The sequence below is a fragment of the Aspergillus stella-maris genome (assembly GCF_047715825.1).
Source record: "Aspergillus stella-maris strain CBS 113639 unplaced genomic scaffold BDV14scaffold_1, whole genome shotgun sequence".
NCBI lineage: Eukaryota > Fungi > Ascomycota > Eurotiomycetes > Eurotiales > Aspergillaceae > Aspergillus > Aspergillus stella-maris.
Window position 1 is genome coordinate 421,038 of NW_027396795.1, and position 21,346 is coordinate 442,383.

Consider the following 21,346-nt stretch of genomic DNA (forward strand, 5'->3'; position numbering starts at 1 on the left):
GGACGTGGCTTCTCGAACCCCGCAGAGACGATTAGAACCATAAACCGCCATCCTGGCGTTAAGAATCAGCAGTCAAGAACGACCTGCATATAGTGAAAGCGAGAATGGGGAAGGCTCTTAGAGAGCCCGCTAATGCAGACAATGATGATTCACAATGAGAGGTGGCTCATGTCGCGCAGAGACGCCCTGGTCAAAGTCCCTTAATGGAATCCATTTTAGGTCCAGGGGGGCGATTGAGAGGGACGGAGATGGGGGCAAATTCAGGACAATATTCATTGTGATCCTGCAATAGTTGCAATGGGACCTAATTGTGCGCTTTGGCATTGGTTAGCTATGCTAAGAGGCGATCATGCTCAGCGTTAGCTCGGGTTATGAACCGAGAAAACGTGCTCTCCGCTTCCTGTCGGGGCCAGATTTCCTCGCTGAATTTTCTTTTCAGTTGTGCGCGTATGAAAATAGACGCCGATCATCTGTATGATACAAATGTTCCGAGCTGCGGGAGTCAAAAAAGGGGATCATGATGGCAGTATCATTTTCCGAGTTGGATCAAAGCATTTGGCGGTCATCTCAGAACAACAGATTCCTGGGTGGGACGATAGGCTGGCAGTGGAAACCCGGAGTAGTCTGGACTGCTAATCCGTGGGTCAAGAGCAGATTGGCCCAGCCAGGTCTTGTTAATGATCTTGACGGGCAGGCATCGGATGCAGTGATGAGTTGGCAGTTTCGCTTGCTTTCGCGCGGCGGGGAACCCATGCCACATTTCGACACGAGGTAAACAGAAGAAGGAAGACTTAAAGCCTTGCAGCGGCATTAGCATGATCCTTTCTATTGCTCAGTGATATCTCTGGGGAAATTCAAATTACCGTCAGCGGGCGCCAACGAGTTGCTGGATCAGCCTCGATTTCCCTTGGAAGTTGTCGTTGTCGGGGTCGGCGGGTTGCAGCACAATTCCTGTGGCCGAGTCTGTGCTTGGTGCTCTGCCAACGGAATTCATTATCGCAGCGCTATGAGGTTGGATTGAGTGGAAGCCGATGGCTTTGATTGACCCCTCGTCCCCCTCTCGTTCGATTGTTCCCTCCGATCTGGCGATTCTAGTGTGCTTTGGCCATGTACTCGCCTGCTTGTGACCAAGCTGAGCGGTTTATGGTGCATGAACTTTGAATCAAGGATGACGAGCTGATTTGTTGATAATGCTGATGAGAGCATGTGAGAAGGAGGCTGAACTGATGTAGAGAAACAAAAAGTGAGAGACGGGAGAAGGAAAAAAAGAAAAGGAAGTCTTGAAAGTTCTGGTTGGTGTTTGAAGCCAACTGAGTGGTCGCTTCAGGAACCAGTCTCATTGCAGCAGATACCCACGAAACAATAAACAATCAAGTCCTACTTTGTAGTAACAATAGACATACTCTAGAAACTCCAGGATCTGTAAGGCCGATTTCCTTGCTTTGCCATACAGCGCTACCCAGTTCCGCGTGGCCGCCAAAGCCATGCTCGGACAATAATGCTAAGGTTGCGTGACCGAAGACACGAGATTGGATCTTAACTCCGGTAGGCTACTGTACATGAGCATATCCCAAACAAAGTTGGAAGTCAAATATGTCCTATCCTATCGTGGCCTATCTCCTCAGCTTGGATTGGAGTTCACTTTATTCTCCGACGCTCTTCAATGGCTTCTGTTCACACCAGACGCGCATTCTTTCTGCAGCCTTGTGAGGAATAAGGTATAGAGGATGAAAAGCTGTCAAACAATCATTCTGGTCGAAGACATTGACATCGGATACTCTGTCTTCGGACTCTTGAGCTGAACGAGACTTCCATGAGAACGCGGAAGCGAACTGCTTGTCAGAAGTAGCGCTCGAATTCGTGTGGTAGTGATCATGCTGGACGGAACTGAGACCAGTCAAAGTATAGCATGTATGATAAGCATCAGGATGCCTTGAGATCCAACAATTAGTACCTCTGCCAACGTATTTAAAAGTCAAGGTCTTTACTTACTTTCCGGGCTTGTCGCGAAGTCCTCCGTTCTTCGACTGGCAACAACCCAGGATATATCTTGTCAGTCCTTCACGACTGTAGAGATTGCCGACCGCGTTCTTTAGAGGTGCTGAAGCGTCCTGAGTACCATTCAATGCACCCTGAACCAAGGGCCAGCAACTGCCAACCCAGTGACTATAACACCCATCTACCAGCTTATTGGTTCTTCCAGCAAACCCCCCCTCTGGTGCATATTGTCGAGCAGATAGCCAGGATAAAAGCAAGGGGACATCCATGCACCTTTTGATATCAGCCAGTGCCACAGAATCCACAGGAGCATGACAAAACTCACTTTGGTACAGTCACCTCTGGTTCGCCAAGGATGCATAGGCACGCCAATGCACAGTATGCGTAGGCGCCATGCGCCTCTGAACCTGGGCTTCCGGATATTCCACCTTCGAATGTCTGGCCTGGAATATGGATCAGTTGTATTCAATGACCTGGTAGGTGGAGAAAACGTACATCGAGAGATGTATTCCGAGAGGCCGTCAGTGAATGTCTGCAAGCCATGCGCTCGGGCTTTGGCATCAGGAGGCAATGTGAGTGGCAAGTCGAGAAGCGAAATAATCACCATTGCGCAGTAGGCGCCTCTAATCATGTGTTTAGTCAAGAAAATCTGGCGCACGAGAGGATGGAAGGGGCAGGTTTACCGCACGTCCTCTTCCCCGCCGTCAAAAACTGTGATGCCTCCATCCGGCTTCTTTAGTGTTCCGAGCCATTGCCACCTATCTTCCGGTTAGAGCGCTTTAATCCCTTTCGAATGCGAATTCATATCTCACATTGCTTGGCGATCAATGAGATTCAGTGCCTCTTCGCCGCCGACCATAGCTAGAGAGAGCACTGCAGCATAGCTTGATGCACAATGCGATATTTGGCCATGGCCACCCCCAAAGCCACCTGTGGGATTCTGCATAGGGGCAATTGTAGAGACCGCACTAGGAAGAAAGAAGGCTTAGAAGGATTCGATGCAAGTCATACAGAGTAGCGTCGGACAAATTGAGCCGAGTGTGGCATATAGCCAGGGAATACCTGCAAGCAAGCGCAAGATTGGAATTCAAACTGAGCAGTTGCTTACCGTTCGCGATGCCTACTCAGGTCTTCACCGAACAGACTCAGGGCAGCCAGTCCCCACATGACCATCCAAGGTCGGCTCGCATCCATTGCGACAAAGCCGGCAGGATAGTCCTCTAGGGAATCGTACAGATAGCCAATGTGCTCATCCCGCATCAGGGGAGGCACGCCGTGGCGATTCAGCGGACCCTTTTGACTGCTGTGAGAGCCACCCAGAAAGGGAAGGACCTTGCTGACTGTTTCAATTTGTAGTTCAGTTGTTTCTGTGATGAGCGTATCACGGATTAATGGTAGCTCTTGGAAGAGAGCTGGCACAGCCGATTGCGTTGTAGGTTCGGCCATTTTGGCACTCTGGCTCGGTGACGGGGTGTCGCTTGTAAGGGGAACAAAAGACCTGCTACTCGTAGAGCGACTCGCCTGCACTTTCTTGGGCGGAAGCTTCTCTACCTGGGCCGGTTGGCTGGATGATGGGAATCGAACCTTTCGACGTTGTTTCCCTGTGGCAGCAATTACCGGCATGAGCTGAAGAGATGGAAAAGGAATATATAGACAGCGTTAATTTAGTCGACCATAGGCCTCTCAGATTCAAGACTGGTAGTATTATTGTAGGAGGCTGCAAATATTGTGTGGTCCGATTGTTGTGATCCCCTTGACAATCGAAGCAGAGATCATTGTTTTGTCCTGTTCCCGCTGACCAAATCATCAACTGCCCCTCGCCCCAGTACCGCCAGCCAGCCAAGTGCGACTGCGCAGACCACCACAACACGAATATCTCAGGAAGAAGGTCCCCTTGGACTGATTATTGCTAGATCATTGTCTATACTTTACTGTTTGATACCCTACAACTGCATCTTGAGCACTGTGAGACGAGTCTGGTCTTCATTGCGCCCCGCCAAACGATAAGTCCCGTGACTCTCTACTCTGTATTGCCGAATACAGGAACGATCGGCACTAGGTTGACGTTCCATGTCCCAGCCTCGTTCTCAATTCCTCCGTACACAAGTCCTCTCCTCCAAGCACGTCCCATCCGGCCAGAGGAAAATCTTGGATCTGAACGAGAAAGTCTCTTTCAGCGGGTCTTATTACCTCCATAATGACGACGGAAATCAGACACCGCTCCCAACCCTCCCAACCACCGAGACCACGATTCATATCGCCTTGGAAGCCGGCCCGAGCTTAGCGGTTGTTTATTCGCTGTTCACAATCAACTAACGTGACAGCTGGGGTGGCCTGCATAACTCAGTCCAGATTTAAAGTTATTAGTCGTACGCTTATTACTACTAATTGCAGAGCGTGTCTAGGCTTCTCACCCAGTCAGCAAGCTCTTTCTGTTTCAATGTCACAGCAGCCCGTTGCGCCGATAACGACTCCCAACGCTTCCTTTGAATCCGAGTCGGAGAAAGAAAGAGGCCAAACGGGTTGGACAGGCTATGAGATGGCTTGCAGCCGCGGAGGGTCTATCTGCGAGTCAGAGCGCATTTATTTTAACGACGGTCACAGTCAACATCTCGATTCGCCTAGATTCATCGGGTGGGGTTCCTCCAGGTTTACTCAGAAGAGACGCCTGCAGAAACTTTCTCTTTCGGCCTGTATCTTGTCAGCTCGAGCTTTTTACCATTTTGAGATGCTCCGTGATGATGCGTCCATCTCCGAAGGAGCTTGATGGTAGACTTTCCACCTTGCAGCTCGGTTGAGAAGGAGATCTGATCTGTCATTCGATCTTGGGCTGCGCCTGAACCCTGATGTGATGTTAGTGCCCGTCGCCCGCCACTTGGCCCTCACAACTTTCAGGCTTTGTCCGGGCCAAACGGCCGGCGCTAAGGGACCCTAGGGTCTAGGAACAAAGGGGGGTGCTTGTCGTCGTCGAAATGGAAGAAATGGATGAAGGCTTCGCCTGATATTCCAGTCCGATTCCAGTCCGTTGTGGTTGCATGGAATAGTCACAAGCTGCGGAAAGAAACGCTTAGGTGCGTGACAGTGAGACCAGCATGCGTTATCTGCTCCATCTTCCGCTGCCCGGCACGTCGCCACGATCGTCCTTTTCCTCACACGTCAATAATAAGCCAAGTGAGAACGGGCTTCGATGCTGTACAGGGAACAGTAGCGCGCGCGAATGGAGATTGGAGCTAGCGTCTCGTCAGCCACCTCGTTGGCAATGAGGGCTACGTACGGTACATCGGTACATGTGTGCGGCTATGATTGATTACCGATCGAGAGAGTGGTTATTATTGGCAGTAACTGACTAGTAAGGTTATCTGAGCTTTGGCCAGAGCCAGTCAGTGCATGACTACTCTATACGGAACATGTTCAGAAGCGAAAGAGGGCGCCTCGACCTGTTGTTCTTGTTCCCCTCGCCGCTTGACACTGTCACTGTAGCATATCGTAGATAAAAATAGAGGAGACGGGACGGCACGCTCGCCTCAGCAGCATTAGCAGCAGACCAAGTTGAAGATATTAATCAGTCCTCGGACAGCTAAATTTACTCCGAGGAGCCCTGTCACAGTTGCTTGACAAGGCCGTGCTTACAACAACCTTGTGCTTCAGTGGCAGCGGGGTTCAGTCCGGGCCAGGCTTTCCTCGCTTCCCTCAATATCCAAGACTTCCAAGGTCCACCAGCCAACCGTTATTGCCACGCCCGTCGATCGGCGTGCTCCATCCTCAACAGATCTGAGGCGATGATTTTCCACTGATCTTCCTCTCCCGAGAGCGAGTCCCATGTCTCCTTGCCCGGCACGCCCGCACGGTGCCATGGAACTATCGGTAAATCAAAATGGGAGTCTACTATGGCTGAGTCAACAACAATTGTCAACACAAGAACAAAATACTCTCGGAGAGTATCTGGGGAAGACTGGGCTAGAGACTCAGTCCGAGACTGACATGTCAGCAACTTGGGGTCAAGCGCTGAAAGCTGTGGGTAGAGTTGTAGACACTAGCTCGCTCGTTATGGGCCAATTTTTCGTCAGTGACCAGACTGGCGCGATCGCGATGCCCATCATGGGACTGGCTGGTTGTCGTCTTAGTGGCCCATCATCGCCTCAACCGAGTCAATCCCGGTCACGGCGTTCAGTAAAATATACAACTAGGCCGCAACAGGCAGGGCTTCGTGCTGGGCCAGCGAGTTTGGACCAACAGCAGCGCCACGATGGACGCCATCGCGTGGCATTAACGAGTGGGCAGCGTCTTATTCGAAGGGCCAAGCAGGGCCCCCACTTGATAGCGATAACTCCTTCCCAGGATCCCCTAGCGTATCTCCGGCTCACGCACCTCCCGCCCCTTCACCGCTGCTTTGCTCCCCACCGCTCTCTGCCCGCCATGGGCTCATCCTATCGTCGTGCCCTCTTCTTCTCTCTCACACCCCCGGATTCTGGGCTTTCTGCTCATCCGAGAGAGCCTTTTCCCTGAGGCTTCGTGTCATAACTCCATCCTGCTCTCTTTCTCTCTGTACGACATCCTCTCTACAGCCGCCTTCACCTTTCCCTTTTGCTCTTATTTTCACCTATCTGTCCGCCAGCCGTGAAGATAGGCCGTTCACATCATGTCTAATCCTGACTTGACCGGCGACGGGTTTATCGGGCTTGATTACGACTCGAGAAATTACATTCAGCCTCAGTCATGGCCAGTGGCGGTGGACCACCAGGCCTCCCGCCGGACGGACACTTCGAGAGATATCTCACCCTTACAAACCAGCGGTCACTCGTTCGATCCGACGGTAGCCCAGGACGCCAACCTCATCGTTGACTGGCAATTTCAGCATCTTCAACCCCACCTGCAATATACTCAGAACGAGGCAGCCGCCGCACCTCAGTTCACGGCCGCGAGCTATGGCATGACTATCCACTCGTCCCCGGTCGACCTGATGTCGGGACCTCACGGGCAAATGAGCACGAGCTTGTTGGACGGACCTTATCTTCCCCTCGCTGCGCCTGTCGACATGGTTTCATATCCATACCAAGACCTGCAAACGGATTTCCTCGGTTTCCAACCTCACGGCCTGCCCGATATGACTCAATACACTGCAACACAGAACATGATCGAAAGCAGTTCGCCGACCGACACGTATCTCGAGGTCCGGTCGCTCACTAGCTCGAGTAGTGACAACGGTTGGAGCATGATTGAGCCTCGTCATTCGCACGAGTTTTCGTTCCCAGATCAGGTCTTTATCAACCCAACACAGACTCTCCATGACAGAAGTCTTTCGGAATCATCTTACTCGGGATCGTACGGCAGCTTTGTTGACGTCTCCAACCCCGTCAACTCACCGTGCTCCGACACCAACTTCGAGTCAGCTTTCAACAGCCCTGTCAACCGACGCGTCTCTTTTGATCACACATCTCATGGCTCTCAATCACCGACGGCTATCAGCCCTGCCGCCATTGTTCGCCCAATTCAAGTACCAGGCAAGAAGGCTAGCTCCCCAACTCGCTCTCCGACCGCCTCGTCTTCTCCACCAAGCCGGAAGCCGTCTCGCAAGAGCCCGATCGCAGCGAAGACTGCTGAAACCAAGGTTCGCAAGCAATCATCAGGAAAATCTGAGACTACGGAGAAGAAGGTCGGCAAGCGCAAGGGTCCCCTTAGGCCCGATCAGAGAAAGCAGGCTAGTGAGATTCGGAAGTTGAGAGCTTGTCTGCGCTGCAAGTTCTTGAAGAAGACTGTGAGGAGCCCTGTATCTCGCTTTTGTGTCTTTAGCTAACCGTCATCATTAGTGCGACAAGGGCGAGCCATGCGCGGGCTGTCAACCTTCGCATGCCAGGTTATGGCAGGTTCCTTGCACTCGTATTGACATTAAGGAGATCGGTTACTTCATGAAGGATTGGAAGGCTGACTATGAGCGCCACATCACTCTTGGTTTTTCTGTCGACAACATCAAAGGGTTCTCTGCCCAGGAGAGGACCCTCTTTGTTACTCACGGTTACGGCCAAGTTCTTCCGATTAACGCTCGCGAAGTTTACGTGCACAACGACCAGTGTTTCAGCATTGACTGGGTCGAGACAATGAACCGCGAACCCAGCCAACACGAGGTTGAGACCGCCAAACTGTCTGCCGGTATGGAGGGTGTTTCACATGCTATGCTGTCCGACTACTTGGATCGCCATATCGACGGCAACGGCACGTTTGAGAAGTTTGTCGATGACTACTTCGAGGGCACTCCGTTCCTCACGCAGATGCTGAAGACCGCGTTCCGCTACTACTTCCGCACGAAAATGCCCGTGATTCGCAAGGCTCTGAAGCTTATCCTTGCTTACAACCTGACTCTCCACGTCACCATGGTAGAGGGTCTAGGCGAGGAGGAGGGTTTCCTGGGCAAGATTCAAGACTGCGATTCGAAATTCAAGGGCAAGACCATGGCTCCCGTCATGATCAACTTTCAAATCAAGTGTGCCATGGCCAACATGTGGCGTGAATTGCAGAAGGATGTCTTGGAAGAGCTGTCAAGCCTCTACTCTAGTGTCTACAGCGGTGATAAGCTGAAGAACTGGCCTACAATCTTCATGTTGGCGTCGATTCTTCTCGCGGTCTGGGAGGAGATGCAGTTTGACTGCCACTACCGCACTCCGGTGAGTAATTCTATTGTTCATGACTGTGACCACTTTTCTGACAGTTTCCAGGATGCTGCCGCAGTGGACAAATTCTGCACTGACATGGAGACAACTCCTGTTGGTGTCATTGTTGGTCTATTCCAAGCAATTTCTCAAAAGCTGCCCTCGTTCTCCGACTGGGAAACATCGAAGCATCACCACCTGCTGCTCTCGAACCCCGACGTCTGCAACACCATGACCGAGGTTCGCCAGCACGTCGAGAAGTTCGGTAAGCAACACGCAATATTTTTCGACTCACATACTAATTCTTTGCAGAGAGCTACCTTCGTGGCCGCTCCGCCTCCAAGTTCAACCGAAATGACTTCGACTGCCTTTCCAACAAATTCGTCTCCAGACTTGTGATTCGTGCGAACTAGAACGATATATTGAAGCACATAGGTTACAGCTCGGCACTTACAACGATACGAAAAGTTCAATGAGATATGCCAGCATTTATGATCATGAGACTCGTCAGTGATGCTTTTTAGCAACTGTTTGTCCAGTTATTGATTTGTCTCGGTCACTCGTCAACTTATATTTCCTTTTTGTTTTGGGAACTGGTATTTCCCCCCATCTGTCTCGCAAGTTCAGCCTGAAGCACCTGTTTGATCATTTATTGAAACTACGCTCTTTTTGCCTCGTCATTTCGCGCACAGTACTTACAACAGCGATGATGACGATCATGATGTTACGATATGTACGGTCTCAAAAAATGTTCACAGCAAATCATGGCGACAACTGAGTTGTCGAGTCGTGCTGGAGGCTAGTTCTCGCTTCATGATGCTGCATGGACGTTTACAAATGTGTATTTAGTTAATTTCTTTGCTTTCTGACTTCCTGTGTTAAGTATTTCCGTTGGGTTGGTGGTGACTCCGCTCGGGGAAAGTCCGAGGGGAGGAAGATCCATTATGGAGTCGAGGGGTTGGTTGTTTTACAGGACCAAGAGAAACGCTCTCGTTGGGGATTTTTTAGTATATCACCTGCAAGAAATGAACTCAAAGATGATATCCCGTTGATCTTCAAAGCTAGTTTCTCCTAACTCTCATGTAGCTCGACGAACTGAGTAGACACTAGGTAACCTAAGTGTTATCGCTGCCCCCGAGGTCCCGATAAACCTGATTTTGGGGCATCCGGCGTCCTCCCTTGCGTTTGTTAGGTATGTTTACGTCGTTTTTACTCCAGTCTTGCACTTGATAGCCACGTGTACAGCACTCTAATCCCCTTCCGGGTGTCACTTTCCAGAAATACAGAAAGCGCATTCAGCATTCCAGTGCATTATTCTGCAGCAAGGACAGGGCCTGATTGCGAAAAGCGGGGGAACCGCATGCGACGATCACCTGATCCCCAGAATGGGCGCTAGTCCCGCCGTCTCCAATTGAGGTGCCCACCATTTGCCCACTCTGTCCGATAAGGACAAACAAACGTCATTCTGCCTATTGTCCCGAGTCACCGCTGAATGGCGCGACGGACAATCCCCGGTCATCTCTTATTATGGGACTACTGTCGCAGGTTTCGGAGTTCCTTTACCATTAGAATATGTTACAGAGTCCTTATTGTGGATGTGAGATGTATTGTTGCTTTGCTACACGGGTTCTGATTGATGAGACTCTCTACCTGACATGTGGCGTCGGTGGCGGCAACGGCCTGGCCTGGCCTGCTTGAGCGATACTGCAGCGTTATGCTGAGGTGCTTGAGCCGTGGGCATCAAATTGCCTTCAGGACTTGTGCCCGATATCAGCCTTGGTGAGATACGGAGTGTGGTGCCGAGGATTTGCCAGGAAGGCCCCGGAACAGGGAGCTATTAGTGGCAGTGCTTGAGTCATCGAGTGGCTGGAATCTTGTCGGCCTGGAGGGGGGAATCATTGTCCGTAGAGGCGAAAAGGTATTGTAAGAGTGTATGGAGAACAACATAGCAGTAAATCATGAAAGCCGAAGACCGAGCAAGTTCACTTTGTCCCGATGGTTCTGGTGGCAGGGGGCCAGTGAATGCGCGGCGAAGATAGAAAGCAACGGAAAATGGTGGTAGGCGCCAGAACGGACCAAAGGCCGCGAAGCAAACGGCCGGGTGCCTGCGCAGAGAACCCGCCTTTAACTGTCTTAATAATGAACGAGTGAATGGTCCTGCCAATCTGCTTTCAGCGTTCCATTGACATCACGTTATCGGCGAGGCGCTGACCGACTGACTAAGTGGCTTCGCCTCCCCTCCTCATTGCCCCGGAAGGTACTTAAGGCTCGCTCCTTCCTCTTCTCTCGTGACCGCACTCTCTTACACCCACACCTCTCTTACCACGGAGACTCTTTGACTTGACTTTCCACTTGTCTCTACCTCTATTCTTCTCTCTACATCCTCCTCACCATCTGCAGTACCTTGATCCACGTCTTTCATCGTCAACGTCACCACCATGCAGATCTTCGTTAAGACCCGTGAGTTCTCGCCCTACGCCTTTGATAACAGATTTGAGCAAAGCGACTGACTTGTGTTCCCCCGACAGTTACCGGCAAGACCATCACTCTTGAGGTCGAGTCCAGCGATACCATCGACAACGTCAAGACCAAGATCCAGGATAAGGAGGGTATCCCCCCGGACCAGCAGCGCTTGATCTTCGCGGGCAAGCAGCTTGAGGACGGTCGTACTCTTTCCGACTACAACATTCAGAAGGAGTCCACCCTTCACCTTGTGCTCCGTCTTCGTGGTGGAATGCAGATCTGTAAGTTCCCGGAATTTGCCACCGGTTGGCCACCGAGCATAAACAGCATACTAATCACCGAATAGTCGTCAAGACCCTCACTGGCAAGACCATCACCCTTGAGGTCGAGTCTAGCGACACCATCGACAATGTCAAGACCAAGATCCAGGACAAAGAGGGTATTCCTCCTGACCAGCAGCGCTTGATCTTTGCCGGCAAGCAGCTTGAGGACGGCCGTACCCTTTCCGACTACAACATTCAGAAGGAATCTACCCTTCACTTGGTTCTCCGCCTTCGTGGTGGTATGCAAATTTTCGTCAAGACTCTTACCGGAAAGACCATTACGCTTGAGGTGGAGTCATCGGATACGATCGATAACGTGAAGACCAAGATTCAAGACAAGGAGGGTATTCCTCCCGACCAGCAACGTCTTATCTTCGCTGGTAAGCAGTTGGAGGATGGCCGCACCTTGTCCGACTACAACATTCAAAAGGAGTCGACACTTCACCTTGTCCTTCGCCTCCGTGGTGGTATGCAGATCTTCGTTAAGACTCTGACCGGAAAGACGATCACATTGGAAGTTGAGAGCTCCGACACAATCGACAACGTAAAGACAAAGATTCAAGACAAGGAGGGCATCCCCCCAGACCAGCAGCGTCTCATCTTCGCTGGTAAGCAGCTGGAGGATGGACGTACGCTCTCTGACTACAACATTCAGAAGGAGAGCACGCTACACCTCGTCCTCCGCCTGCGTGGTGGCCAGTAATGTCTCTCTTTTCTTCGAATCTTACGGCTCATCTATGGGATAGCTGGCTTGCGCGGCGTTGGATGGGTTTCTATTCTTTACGGTTGATATTTGCATACCTTATACCTTCTTTGTTGTTACCTCCATGTCACCTTGACGGTGTAACGATGTTCTATCCTTTATCTACTGAATGAAACATAACCGTTTCTCACTCCTACAATATCTCCACCTTAATCTTATCTTCGTAGCGATCGCTCTCCGTAAGCTCTAGCATAGTAGTCCCGCTGTACCAGAACCCCAGATCTGTCCTAGTGACCCTAGACATAATGTACGTAAATAAACAAAATGATCCATCCCACTGCGAGCATGACATGCAATGCGCCGCTGTTTGGTGTCCTTATCAGTCTCGCCACCTGCGAACATCACGTGACGAATGCGGCGTGGGGAAATTCAAGCTGCTGGATCAATTAATCCTGACTTTCCACAGCGCTGGGTACGAAGAATGAAGCTTTCTCGCAGATTCACAACATGAGAAATCGACCGGGATGCCCTCCTACTTCTATCATCTCGCGATCGAACTCTTCTCACGACCACAGTCCGACCTGAACAGCTTTGCAAAAGACACAGCCTTGACGACCTCACTATCTTTTGAATCCGCATGCGAAGCTCTCCTCCCCTTCCAGAAGCGACCGTCCAGCTTTCATAACCGAAGTATACACTCCCAGTCACAGTTACATAGATCCGGAAGACCTGAACCCCACCCTTCGACCATGAACAACACCCACCCCGCACCGAACCATTCCTCCCTCCACACGAGCCCTTTCGCGCGCGCATCCGCATCCGACTTCGGAAACGACGAGCGACTGGATAAAGTCTCGATTGAGTGCATCGATATGATTCCCTCAACGCCCGTCGGTAGAGGAAACGGTACCGGCAATCCGGTGACAACGGGCATCGGAACCGATATTCTAGGTGGACTTCGCACAAAGGGCCAGTACACGCCGCTTGATCAGAAGACGGCTGAGAGTGTTTGGGGCATTGTTCATCTGTATCGGGATGCGCAGGAGACGCCCTATCTGGGGGCTGACGATTATCCGGCTGAGTTGAAGGGTTCGTCTGCTGCGGCTGCGAGACGGTCGTATGATCAGGGTCATGGTCTTGCAGGGACAGAAGGGAGCAGTAGTGCTGGTGGGAAAGGGCGAAGACGAGATGGTGGAGATTCTGTTGGGCTAGCGCGGCCTGATGAAGACTGCACGACGCTATGCGTGCTTGCTGTTCCGTCTTACATGTCTGCTTCTGATCTTCTGGGGTTTGTGGGCGAGGCGTCCATGGACGATGTCAGTCATTTCCGGATGATACGGACTGCGCGCGCGAATAGGTATATGGTTTTGATGAAGTTTTGGAGTGGTAAAAAGGCGAGAGAGTGGCAGAAGGAATGGAATGGGAAGGTGTTCAATAGTATGGAGGTATGCCAATACTGCATCTCTACCGGTGAGCTTTTACTGACTGTTATTTCCAGCCTGAGACGTGCCATGTTGTTTTTGTCAAGTCGGTCGAGATTCAAGGCATCGATCCGGCTACAGAGAGCGAATCGCACCCTACAGCACCAGCCCAACGACCTAGTTTAGCTGGTACATCACAACCCAGCAGTAGCAGCATAGCTCCGGCGACACTATCAACGAAGCCTCTAGCACCTCCTACGCCATCACTGATAGAACTACCCACCTGCCCCGTTTGTCTGGAGCGAATGGACGAGACCACCGGCCTCCTCACCATAATATGCCAACACGTTTTCCACTGCACCTGTCTTCAGAAATGGAAAGGCAGCGGCTGCCCCGTGTGCCGATATACCCAAGACGACTTCCGCAAAACATCTCAAGCACTCCCCTTTGATGAAGACAACGCCGAAGCCGAATGCTCAGTCTGTCACTCCGACGTCAACCTCTGGGTCTGCCTTATTTGCGGCAACGTCGGCTGCGGCCGGTACGACAGTGCACACGCCTTTGCGCACTATACGCAAACCTCACACGCCTTCGCCATGGACCTTTCCACCCAGCGCGTCTGGGACTACGTCGGCGACGCCTACGTCCACCGCATAATCCAAAGCAAAACAGACGGGAAACTCGTCGAGCTCCCAGCAGCCGATAACAGCGCCCTCGATCCACCCGACTGGACAGACGCCGTTCCCCGCGAGAAGCTCGAAAATATGTCCGTCGAATACACCCATCTCCTAACCTCCCAACTCGAATCCCAAAGAGCCTACTTCGAAGGCATCCTCGAGCGCGCCGTCGACAAAGCCTCCCAAGCGACCGCCGCCGCAACAGCCGCCCAAGAAGCAGCCGACACCGCAACAGCAACACTAAACAGCATCCAATCCCACCAAAACACACTTACAACCGAATCAATCCCCACCCTCGAACGCGACAAGACACGCGCCGAGAAACGCGCTGAGAAATTCGAGAGCATGGCGCGGAAACTGGAGCGCGAGTGGCGCGAGGAAAAGACGATTAATGAGAGCCTTATGGTGCGCATTGAGCATTTGACTGCTGAGGTTGAGGCGCTCAAGAGCAGTAACCTTGATCTCCAGGAGCAGAATCGGGATCTTACGTTTTTTATTAGTGGGCAGGAACGGTTGAAGGATCAGGGGGAGGAGATTGTGCAGGGAACGCTGAGTGTGCCGGATCCGCCGAGCGTGTCGAAGAAGAAGGGGAAGGGACGGAAGAAGTGAAGTAAGATGCTATAGCGAGTTTGGTGGCTTGAGGATGTAATATATGAGGCATTTGGAGGTGTCTGCTTTTGCTTGTCATGGCCGGCTTCGATATATTCCTGTGGCTTCGGGGTATTTCACACCCTCTCTATCACGACATGGCTTAGTCTAGACTCAACGCGATAACGAATTTGAATGATCATTCCTTTTGGAACGGCTTATGTTTCCTAGTATACAATAAAACCTCTATGTTGTAGCTGTATATATGTATAATACAACCCAACTCAGTACCAAACCAAGTCAAGCAAGCAATGAAGTAAAGAAATTATTTATACACCCCTCCTAATAGCCCAGAAATAATTACCCCAGCTCTCGGAACCAGTAACAAACTTCCACCCCAGCCCAGGGAAATAAACGACCCCCTTACGAATCCACCTCATCCCGTCCAGCGCCTCACTTCCGGCCCTCTGCACCGAACCACCTTCAATATCCCGAGCCCTCATGAGCCCCTCAGCCGCCCAGCTTTCCAGCTCGTCAGGATTGACAAATTTGCTCCACTCGTGCGTGCCCTTTGGCACAACACCAATCGGCCAGGGTGCTTCCGCGATAACCTGGTTTATAAAGTAGGAAGGCAATGAGCGCGCTATTGTTGAGCCGATTAGCCACCCGCCGGGATTTAGGAGGCGGAGACAGTCTGTTAGGAAAGTTAGAGGGCTGATGGAGGCGTTTGTGTCGATGTGCTCGATGACTTCGAAGAGGGTAATCATGTCGAAGCCGGAGGCCGCTTGGGCTGCTGCAGTAGCAGGGACGAGTGAGGCGGATGGTGTGGGTGTATTTGTGTTCTCTGCCTTTTTTGATCTCGAGGCAATAAGATCCTCTAATGTGCAGTTTATGTAGCGGAAGCGGTCCTCCTCTAAGTGCGCCGAGACCTTCGGGTCCTTGCGCGCATGGTCGCGCGCGATCTGGATAAGGGTTGTTGTAGGGTCAATGGCTGTTATTGATGCTGCGCGGGTGACGGTTTGTGACTGGGCCTCTCTTGAGCCAGGGATGGGAACTGTCCGTGCCAATGATTCAGCGAAGATACCGCCGCCGCAGCCAACGTCGAGGTAGTGTAGTTTGTTCGGCGCCGGGTTTGATTCCGATTGTGTCGCGGGAGTAGCTGGAGAGCCCTCGGCAAGGCAGGTGGCAATGAATTCATGGCGGAGAGGGTTCATGAGATGCAGGACCCGCGAGGGGCCCATGGGATCCCACCATGAGCTGGCGAGGGAGGAGAAGTGGGAGACTTCGGAGGCGGAGACGGAGGAGGGGCCGGTGCTTGTTGAGTGGCAGCGCCGAGGGAGGGAGCGGAGGAGCGAGGATATTGTGCGCATGGTCGGTCTAGCTGGTGGTATAACCATGGTTGCGTGAGCTGTAGAGCTCTAGCTCCAGCTCGTGGTGTATTGGTTTGGAGTTCTGCGATGGATGAGGGGATGAGTGGCTATCGGGCGAAGATCTATGGGTTGTTAGGTTGATTTCAAGGGATAATGTAGAGAGATAGGGCTTTCACCATGGCAATTGACTGACTGTATAATAATTGAAATCTGGAGTAGTGATATTGACATGACATGAAGCTGCGACGGAGAAAATGGAAGATCTACAGAACAAACACGCCAAGACCTAGGAGACTCAACCATCGCACCGTCCACAATGGCACTCTTACACTCTTGCACTCTTGCACTCTGCACTCTGCACTCATGCTATCTCCCTGACACTAGACATGCAGCTATGTGCATCATCTGGTCGAAACATGTGTCAATTAAAGAGATTATCCGGATGGAAGATCGATTAGAGGATCATCAATCAGAAGTACCGACATGACACAAGGCAATTGTATCAAGCGTTCTGAGAGGCTCGGATACAGGCCGACACGTTTCAGCATCAAACCTCCGGTTTGATCACAAATGAGGCAGGACACTGGAGGCTCGGGCCTCAGTTTCCTTCACAGGGAACTCTGGAATGATCTACTGTTCCTTTGTTGAGTGTCTTGCATTTGCCGAATTTATGAGTGCCGTGGGCGATTCAAAGACCTCTATAGGCGACCATTTTATGAGGAAGTGCCGCCTCACCTTTTCTACAACTTTGGTAGAATACTTACAGCCAGATCTATCAATCCAGAGCACATACCCTCTACAGCTGTACGGCATGTCAATCGAAACCAAGCCAAATGGTAGCGACGTCAAAGCCCCGCCCAGATTGTCCGCATTGGACATCTGCTGGACTTTGATTACGCTGGTTGTCTATGCACCTTTGTCGGTATTGGCGTCCTTATGCTACCGGAGCAGAGCGCTTCAATGGGAAATCGTCAAGGAGCAGATCAGTTATGATCTCGTATTGTGGTATGAGCCAACTGCCAACAAGGAATAGATGTCTGGTCGAAATGCTGACCTTTCTAGCTTCGGCCATCGTCTTCCGGTGTCTGTAATACAACGCGCAAGCGATAAGACGGGAAACGTCATTAGACATTCACTGCGCTACGCCAATGCCCCCTTTCAGGTTGCAGAGAGAGTGCAAAAGTCCGAGTTTACCGGATACTGGGTCTATCGTGACATGTCAATTGATTCTCGGCCCCAGGACGCGGACCTCGTCCTCTTCCACCTCCACGGCGGAGGCTATGTCATGGGCCACCCTCTTGACAATGCTCCCGAGCTACTCCTCATCGCAGAGATGCTGTCGCGGCGCAACCACTCTGTGGCTGTGTTCTCTCTGGAGTACGGTCTTGCACCCAACGCTCCGTTGCCGGTCCAGCTTGACCAGACAATGGCTGCGTACACCTGGCTGATAGCCGAACTCGGCATTGCTCCGTCGAAACTGTGTCTTATCGGCGAATCAGCTGGCGGTCATCTGATCCTCTCTCTTCTCACGGCCGTCTATGAGAATTCGTTAAGTGGAGCGTCGACTGCTCTTCTGAAGCCCGCCACAGCATTTCTAATCAGTCCATGGGTAAATCTAGACCCGTGCGGTCCCGACGCACGCGCAAGACCAGAGGATCTCGATTTCCGCAGCATCACCTTCAAACCTGTTCTCGAGCGCTTCGCAAATCTGATCAAGCACGGAGCATTACCCGGGTATCTGGAAGAACACGGGAACTTTGCACGTTCAGGCCGCAGACACGGCTCGTGGAAAGACATCCTTCCCGCTTCAACGTGGGTCTCAGCGGGTACAGCAGAGCCGTTGTTCCGCTTCGATATCGAGGCGTTCGTGGAATCTGCGCGACGCGATGGGGCCGATGTGAGGTTCGAGCTTGCAGAGGGCAAGATGCATGTTTGGCAGTCCGTTCAGGCTCGGGAGGAGGAGGGGGCGTTCCTGGCTCTGGCGTTCGGCAAGGACGATGCAGCACTGATGCCAGGGTATCGGCACATCGCGGAGATGCTATGTGCTTGCGTGGAGGGCCGAGCGTGGTGAGGCCAGACCTCCGACTTTGAGACATCCGTTCTTCCATTTGGCAAGAGCTTGCAAGACATGCTGTGCCAAGTTCCAACATGGCAGTCCTATCCGATTCCGAGTCAACTAAAGTCACCATCGCGCCTTCCTTGAGTCAGAACCTACACGTACCAACTCGGCAAGCATCCACAACCGTTGCGCCTTCCGATCTCGGCGAAGTTCCCACCGCACCTTCCTAAGGCTCTTGAAATCGGAGCGGTGACTGATCCTCCCGATATGGCAGGTGCGCACCATAGGGCAGGAATGACCGTTAGCCCCTCCATGTCAGCCTCATTTTACTGAAGAATGAAGCCCGAGCCGCTCACCCGGAAGGATTTCATGATCCATGGAACCCGGAACTTATGGGGGAGATCGCACCAGTCCCGGTATCCATCACTGCTAATCGTTCGATCGATGATGCAATTCTCCGGGTGATCCTGTCGATGCGCTAACCTGCGCAAATACGCCATTGATCACTTGACGATTGTCAGTTTTCAGCACGACTCAGCAGCACGGAGCACACACGGCAGGAGGCGGCCTGAAGCGCCAACAACCATGGGCATGGGGCCTCGAGAGGGCGCGCCAATTTATCGACCATGTCAGAAGTCCGGACTACAAGCCTGATTAGTGATTGCTCATTACCAAGTCAATCCGGGATCATGACTGGGTAACATCTCGTCATAGCAGTCGGGCCTGCAAAAGAACAGAATACACAAGTACCAAGTACCAAGTACCAACTACGCAGTATGCTCGTGCAGAAATAGAAATGCATCCACCCTAGCCAGATCCACTTGATCCCTAACAGTGTGGATTTAATTACCCGTACGTACTCTAGGGCCAAAGCCCCGAGCTCAAAGGGAGATCTCTTCTTCGCGCCTTCTAGAAGACTTCTCCTTTTGCTTTTAGTGCTTGGAATGAGCTCACCGTACTCCGGAGCTCCGGACGGATGTGCAACTGCTTATCCTCCATCGGATCATCATCAAGGCTGAACTCAAAAGAATGGACACTCGCGAGATTGTCCGCAGTGTTTTGATCCACTATCTAGTCCTGAGTAGCCCTGGAGATTGGGGAGAGAGTGAGAGAGTGAGAGAATCCGAGAGAGTCAGACACAATTACGTAGCCAAGCCCGGATGCCCCAGTGTCTAGGAGATCAAGAAACGTAGATCGCATTCTACAGCCCTTCTAGAAGCATTCTGTTTCTAGCAATCCAGCGGTATGACTAGTTAGCTTGGGTGGATTACGTATGGAATCAGTGCTCAGTTGCTCACATGGAGTCAAGGATGATGATGGCCGTTGTGAGTTCTTATCCACTCTGTTGTTTTGGCGCTCCACTCTGCCCCTAGATAGTGGACACTAATAATAACGTTCGGAGTCACGGAGTCGGGTTATGGAGTCATGATGGGCGAAGCGAAGGACGATGGAAATGGAGATCCCTTCTACGCTCCTTCTAGAAGAGTTCTGCTTTTGTCGCGAGTGGCTTGTGCTACTTGTCCTAGTAGGAGCCCCGATGGTACCTAGCCTAGGTAGGCTTACGTGGTTGCACGGGGTATCCTCAATCCTGTGGTTGCGTTTACCGCTTGTCCTGGTAGCCTAAGCGCTAGTTTATTGTTGATAAACAAAGCGGTGATCTTTATTCGTGTGGCTGGGATCAACATGCTTGATGTTTGGAGGGGGATCTGGAGTACCTCTGTAGCATCTCGGTTCTCGTACCTCGTGGACCATGCATGACGTACCCTGTAACGCGAGTGATAAGAAGAATTGTTGGGTTCTGTCAATTGCCAAGTCGTCTAGATATTCGCAGCCTGCTTGGGCGCTACTTTGCGAAGGGTGGGTGTAACGAGATACTCCGTAAGTACCTGAGGAATGGGTCTTGTTGACTTGCTGTGATACCTACGCCGTATATTTTGGGAGAGGGAGGGATATTTTTTGATAAACGACCAGGCGAGGAGCGGTATTGGAGGGGAGGGGCGTATCAAGTATGACTTGCTTGTTTCAGGGCCAATCCCATGCATGGTGGTATAACGGTAGGTGAGGCTATGTAGTTGGTACTTCCTTGGCAGGTAGTGACCTGGTAGACTGTTTGTACACTTGGATGGACCAATCGCTGTTGTAGGGTTACGCTGTACAAGCAGGTCAGATGGGTGCCGGCTGGGCGACTTCGATGATCATCCTCGCGTTGACTGGGGATGCCTTGCAAAGGAGGCCAGTGCTGGGCGAGTAAACAAACCAAAAGAAGGGCACACAGAGGTCTGTGGAACGCTTCTATGCCAGATCGGGACGCAGAGGGGCCTTTGACAAAAGTTCCATGGCAGAAACGGTCCAAACCTGGGGCCAGGAGGTCACGGCGTACAGCATAATCAACACCGTCAACAATACTTCCGAGCAGCGCGTAGTCAACTCTCCTGATTCAGAGTCGGGACAGCCAGTATTCTGTTGGCTCTTGCTTTGTCGAATCATCAAGCTCGATGCGAGATGGAGCCCCCTGAGCTTCTTTTACCGATTTCAGCAGGATGTCATTATCGCTAGACTAGAGGTACCCATAACTCTGCCAGATATATGGTGGGTCCTGGAGTTATTATTAATGGTCCTTAGTGAACTAGTTGGAACGGCTGAGAAAAAAACTGGACCTAGCCTGGGATGCTCAAATGCGTGGGGCAGATCCTTGAACCACCGATTCGCATCATCACGGACCTCTGCAGAAAGAGTTTCCGAATGCTGAATGCTGCAGGAGGGTTGAAATGGGGGAACAGGAAAAGATGGCGTTAATTACCACAGTCGCAGCCCAAAACCAGAGGTTTGACAGCATCCCACGGACTTGTGCTTGGTGTTGTCACACCAGCGTGGCCATTCTCATTCGAAAGATAGGACTCTGCGTCCTCGCCCAATTGCCGCGCTCACGGCTGGGGCCGGAGTGGTTCAGGCTCTCCCAGGCTCCCACGAGTCGCCGATGGTGGAATTACTTTTTTCTTTCTAGAAGGTCTTTGGAAGGAAGTGGGTTGGTCTAGCGTGCTGTACGAGTCCGTTTAGTGGCCTTAGCGCGCAAGGCACTTTCCCATGTCAAGGAACCGGA

At 51.8% G+C, this 21,346-nt stretch overlaps 7 protein-coding genes across 7 annotated transcripts; 4 read left to right on the plus strand and 3 right to left on the minus strand.

Moving 5' to 3' along the window:
- Nucleotides 1-1,410: 1,410 nt before the first annotated feature.
- Nucleotides 1,411-3,779, minus strand: BDV14DRAFT_161933 (CAAX farnesyltransferase subunit beta RAM1). The gene is made up of 7 exons (XM_073766819.1): nt 3,107-3,779; nt 2,811-2,966; nt 2,682-2,756; nt 2,494-2,621; nt 2,324-2,441; nt 1,993-2,271; nt 1,411-1,932 (listed from the first exon to the last, which is right to left on the minus strand). Exons 1-7 carry the CDS (start codon nt 3,619-3,621, stop codon nt 1,644-1,646), a joined length of 1,560 nt encoding a protein of 519 aa, XP_073633740.1. The 5' UTR covers nt 3,622-3,779; the 3' UTR covers nt 1,411-1,643.
- Nucleotides 3,780-6,373: 2,594 nt separating this feature from the next.
- Nucleotides 6,374-9,694, plus strand: BDV14DRAFT_161939 (Zn(II)2Cys6 transcription factor domain-containing protein). Its single transcript, XM_073766820.1, has 3 exons — nt 6,374-7,753; nt 7,806-8,657; nt 8,709-9,694. The coding sequence occupies exons 1-3, from the start codon at nt 6,638-6,640 to the stop codon at nt 9,039-9,041; spliced, it is 2,301 nt and encodes a 766-aa protein (XP_073633741.1). The 5' UTR covers nt 6,374-6,637; the 3' UTR covers nt 9,042-9,694.
- Nucleotides 9,695-10,932: 1,238 nt separating this feature from the next.
- On the plus strand, nt 10,933-12,327 carry BDV14DRAFT_161945 (ubiquitin family protein). Its single transcript, XM_073766821.1, has 3 exons — nt 10,933-11,102; nt 11,171-11,386; nt 11,452-12,327. Exons 1-3 carry the CDS (start codon nt 11,081-11,083, stop codon nt 12,129-12,131), a joined length of 918 nt encoding a protein of 305 aa, XP_073633742.1. The 5' UTR covers nt 10,933-11,080; the 3' UTR covers nt 12,132-12,327.
- Nucleotides 12,328-12,500: 173 nt separating this feature from the next.
- BDV14DRAFT_2840 (putative RING and UBP finger domain protein) lies at nt 12,501-15,024 on the plus strand. The gene is made up of 2 exons (XM_073776444.1): nt 12,501-13,576; nt 13,630-15,024. Exons 1-2 carry the CDS (start codon nt 12,656-12,658, stop codon nt 14,836-14,838), a joined length of 2,130 nt encoding a protein of 709 aa, XP_073633743.1. The 5' UTR covers nt 12,501-12,655; the 3' UTR covers nt 14,839-15,024.
- A 1-nt stretch (nt 15,025) lies between these two features.
- On the minus strand, nt 15,026-16,401 carry BDV14DRAFT_2847 (3-demethylubiquinone-9 3-methyltransferase). Its single transcript, XM_073776448.1, has 2 exons — nt 16,364-16,401; nt 15,026-16,309 (listed from the first exon to the last, which is right to left on the minus strand). The coding sequence occupies exon 2, from the start codon at nt 16,212-16,214 to the stop codon at nt 15,147-15,149; it is 1,068 nt and encodes a 355-aa protein (XP_073633744.1). The 5' UTR covers nt 16,215-16,309; nt 16,364-16,401; the 3' UTR covers nt 15,026-15,146.
- Nucleotides 16,402-16,998: 597 nt separating this feature from the next.
- On the plus strand, nt 16,999-18,258 carry BDV14DRAFT_186495 (alpha/beta hydrolase; the record flags this gene model as incomplete). Its single annotated transcript, XM_073770822.1, has 2 exons — nt 16,999-17,192; nt 17,250-18,258. The coding sequence occupies 2 exons, from the start codon at nt 16,999-17,001 to the stop codon at nt 18,256-18,258; spliced, it is 1,203 nt and encodes a 400-aa protein (XP_073633745.1).
- A 2,035-nt stretch (nt 18,259-20,293) lies between these two features.
- Nucleotides 20,294-20,809, minus strand: BDV14DRAFT_161952 (uncharacterized protein). Its single transcript, XM_073766822.1, has one exon. It carries the CDS (start codon nt 20,731-20,733, stop codon nt 20,539-20,541), a length of 195 nt encoding a protein of 64 aa, XP_073633746.1. The 5' UTR covers nt 20,734-20,809; the 3' UTR covers nt 20,294-20,538.
- Nucleotides 20,810-21,346: the final 537 nt, after the last annotated feature.

Bases quoted from the DNA above. Each gene is read 5' to 3' on its own strand.
- BDV14DRAFT_161952 (XM_073766822.1), bottom strand. From the start codon at position 20,733: ATGATTCGACAAAGCAAGAGCCAACAGAATACTGGCTGTCCCGACTCT.
- BDV14DRAFT_161945 (XM_073766821.1), top strand. From the start codon at position 11,081: ATGCAGATCTTCGTTAAGACCC. The intron at 11,103-11,170 runs GTGAGTTCTCGC...TTCCCCCGACAG, and splicing joins GCAGATCTTCGTTAAGACCC to TTACCGGCAAGACCATCACT. The intron at 11,387-11,451 runs GTAAGTTCCCGG...ATCACCGAATAG, and splicing joins TCGTGGTGGAATGCAGATCT to TCGTCAAGACCCTCACTGGC.
- BDV14DRAFT_161933 (XM_073766819.1), bottom strand. From the start codon at position 3,621: ATGCCGGTAATTGCTGCCACAGGGAAACAACGTCGAAAGGTTCGATTC. The intron at 2,442-2,493 runs GTACGTTTTCTC...TCCATATTCCAG, and splicing joins CTCGGAATACATCTCTCGAT to GCCAGACATTCGAAGGTGGA. The intron at 2,272-2,323 runs GTGAGTTTTGTC...TGATATCAAAAG, and splicing joins CCAGAGGTGACTGTACCAAA to GTGCATGGATGTCCCCTTGC.
- BDV14DRAFT_2847 (XM_073776448.1), bottom strand. From the start codon at position 16,214: ATGGTTATACCACCAGCTAGACCGACCATGCGCACAATATCCTCGCTC.
- BDV14DRAFT_161939 (XM_073766820.1), top strand. From the start codon at position 6,638: ATGTCTAATCCTGACTTGACCGGCGACGGGTTTATCGGGCTTGATTAC. The intron at 7,754-7,805 runs GTGAGGAGCCCT...CGTCATCATTAG, and splicing joins GCAAGTTCTTGAAGAAGACT to TGCGACAAGGGCGAGCCATG. The intron at 8,658-8,708 runs GTGAGTAATTCT...GACAGTTTCCAG, and splicing joins ACTGCCACTACCGCACTCCG to GATGCTGCCGCAGTGGACAA.
- BDV14DRAFT_2840 (XM_073776444.1), top strand. From the start codon at position 12,656: ATGCCCTCCTACTTCTATCATCTCGCGATCGAACTCTTCTCACGACCA. The intron at 13,577-13,629 runs GTATGCCAATAC...TGTTATTTCCAG, and splicing joins AGGTGTTCAATAGTATGGAG to CCTGAGACGTGCCATGTTGT.